This window comes from Rhagoletis zephyria, unplaced genomic scaffold (assembly GCF_001687245.7).
Source record: "Rhagoletis zephyria isolate East Lansing unplaced genomic scaffold, Rhagoletis_zephyria_1.1 Rzeph_scaffold_11183, whole genome shotgun sequence".
Lineage (NCBI taxonomy): Eukaryota > Metazoa > Arthropoda > Insecta > Diptera > Tephritidae > Rhagoletis > Rhagoletis zephyria.
The window spans coordinates 1-1,107 of record NW_016168260.1 but is presented as its reverse complement, the minus strand read 5'-3'; the positions used below and the strand labels follow the sequence as shown (position 1 = coordinate 1,107).

Sequence of the window (1,107 nt, the reverse complement as noted above, 5' to 3'; positions counted from 1 at the left end):
AACAAAATAACACAATGGCTGAAAGATTGACGAATTAAGCCAAATGAAACAAAGTCTGTCCAGTTTACGTTCTCCCTTAAACGTAAAACCTGCCCGCCCGTAAAACTCAATAACGTGGATATTCCACAGCGTGATGCGACAAAATACTTAGGCATGCACCTCGACAGCAAGCTTACATGGAAAACTCATATTTTCACTAAGCGTAAAGCACTGGGAATGAAGCTCAACCCGGTTACTGAACCCGAAGTCTCAAGTCTCACTCGAGAGTAAGCTCTTACTCTATTCATGTGCTTGAAAACCAGTATGGACATACGGAATACAATTATGGGGCTCTGCAGCAGCCTCCAAAAAAAGATACAGTGCCGGACATAAGTTTTGGCACAGCAGATGATATCAACTTAAATGTCCGAATTCGGGTCAAAATAATGCAAAATTTTATTATTTTATATTCAGTGCATATTTATGTATGCATAGAGATTGCATATTTTACAAAAACTTATTATTAAACCTGTTAAATAAGGCAAGTTCCTTAATAAAACTAAAAAATGCCGTTTTTCGTGGTGACAAAAGTATTGGCACACCTTTGTTCCTTCTGGATATATTAAAGATTTTGCTGATCTGGCAGCTCAATTTAACAAGACATGTATGTTATAATCTTCAGTTATTTAATTGAAATGTGTTTTTTGTGTCAATCGAAACGAATTTTGAGTAGGATTTATTTTTTTTTGTAAAAATGGGTCGAAAACAGTGTGAAACATCAAAATCGCAGCGAAAAATAATTCTACACCTGCATAACCAAGGCAAATCTTACGCAGAAATCGGTGAAATTATGGAGCGAAGCCGTTTTACAATACGCAATGTAATAAAGCGCTACACAGGATCGACAAACTTTGAAAATGCCGAGCGAACTGGCCGTCCTCGAAAGCTTTCCACTCGGGAATGCGCCCAAATCGTACGAAAAGTAAAGAGTAACCCCAAAATTACATCGACCCAGATTACAGCAGAGATTAAAGAAGCCTTTGGTAAGGATGTTCACAGCAAAACAGTAAGACGGGTGCTGCACAATGCTGGATACAATTCTCGAGTCGCCAGGCCTAAACCAATGAT

At 38.4% G+C, this 1,107-nt stretch overlaps 1 protein-coding gene across 1 annotated transcript; it reads left to right on the top strand.

The window, feature by feature from the left end:
• Positions 1-733: 733 nt before the first annotated feature.
• On the top strand, positions 734-1,045 carry LOC108376890 (uncharacterized; the record flags this gene model as incomplete). The annotated part of the gene is made up of 1 exon (XM_017633150.1): positions 734-1,045. A coding segment is annotated over exon 1 (312 nt), but the record flags the coding sequence as incomplete, so codon positions are not given.
• Positions 1,046-1,107: the final 62 nt, after the last annotated feature.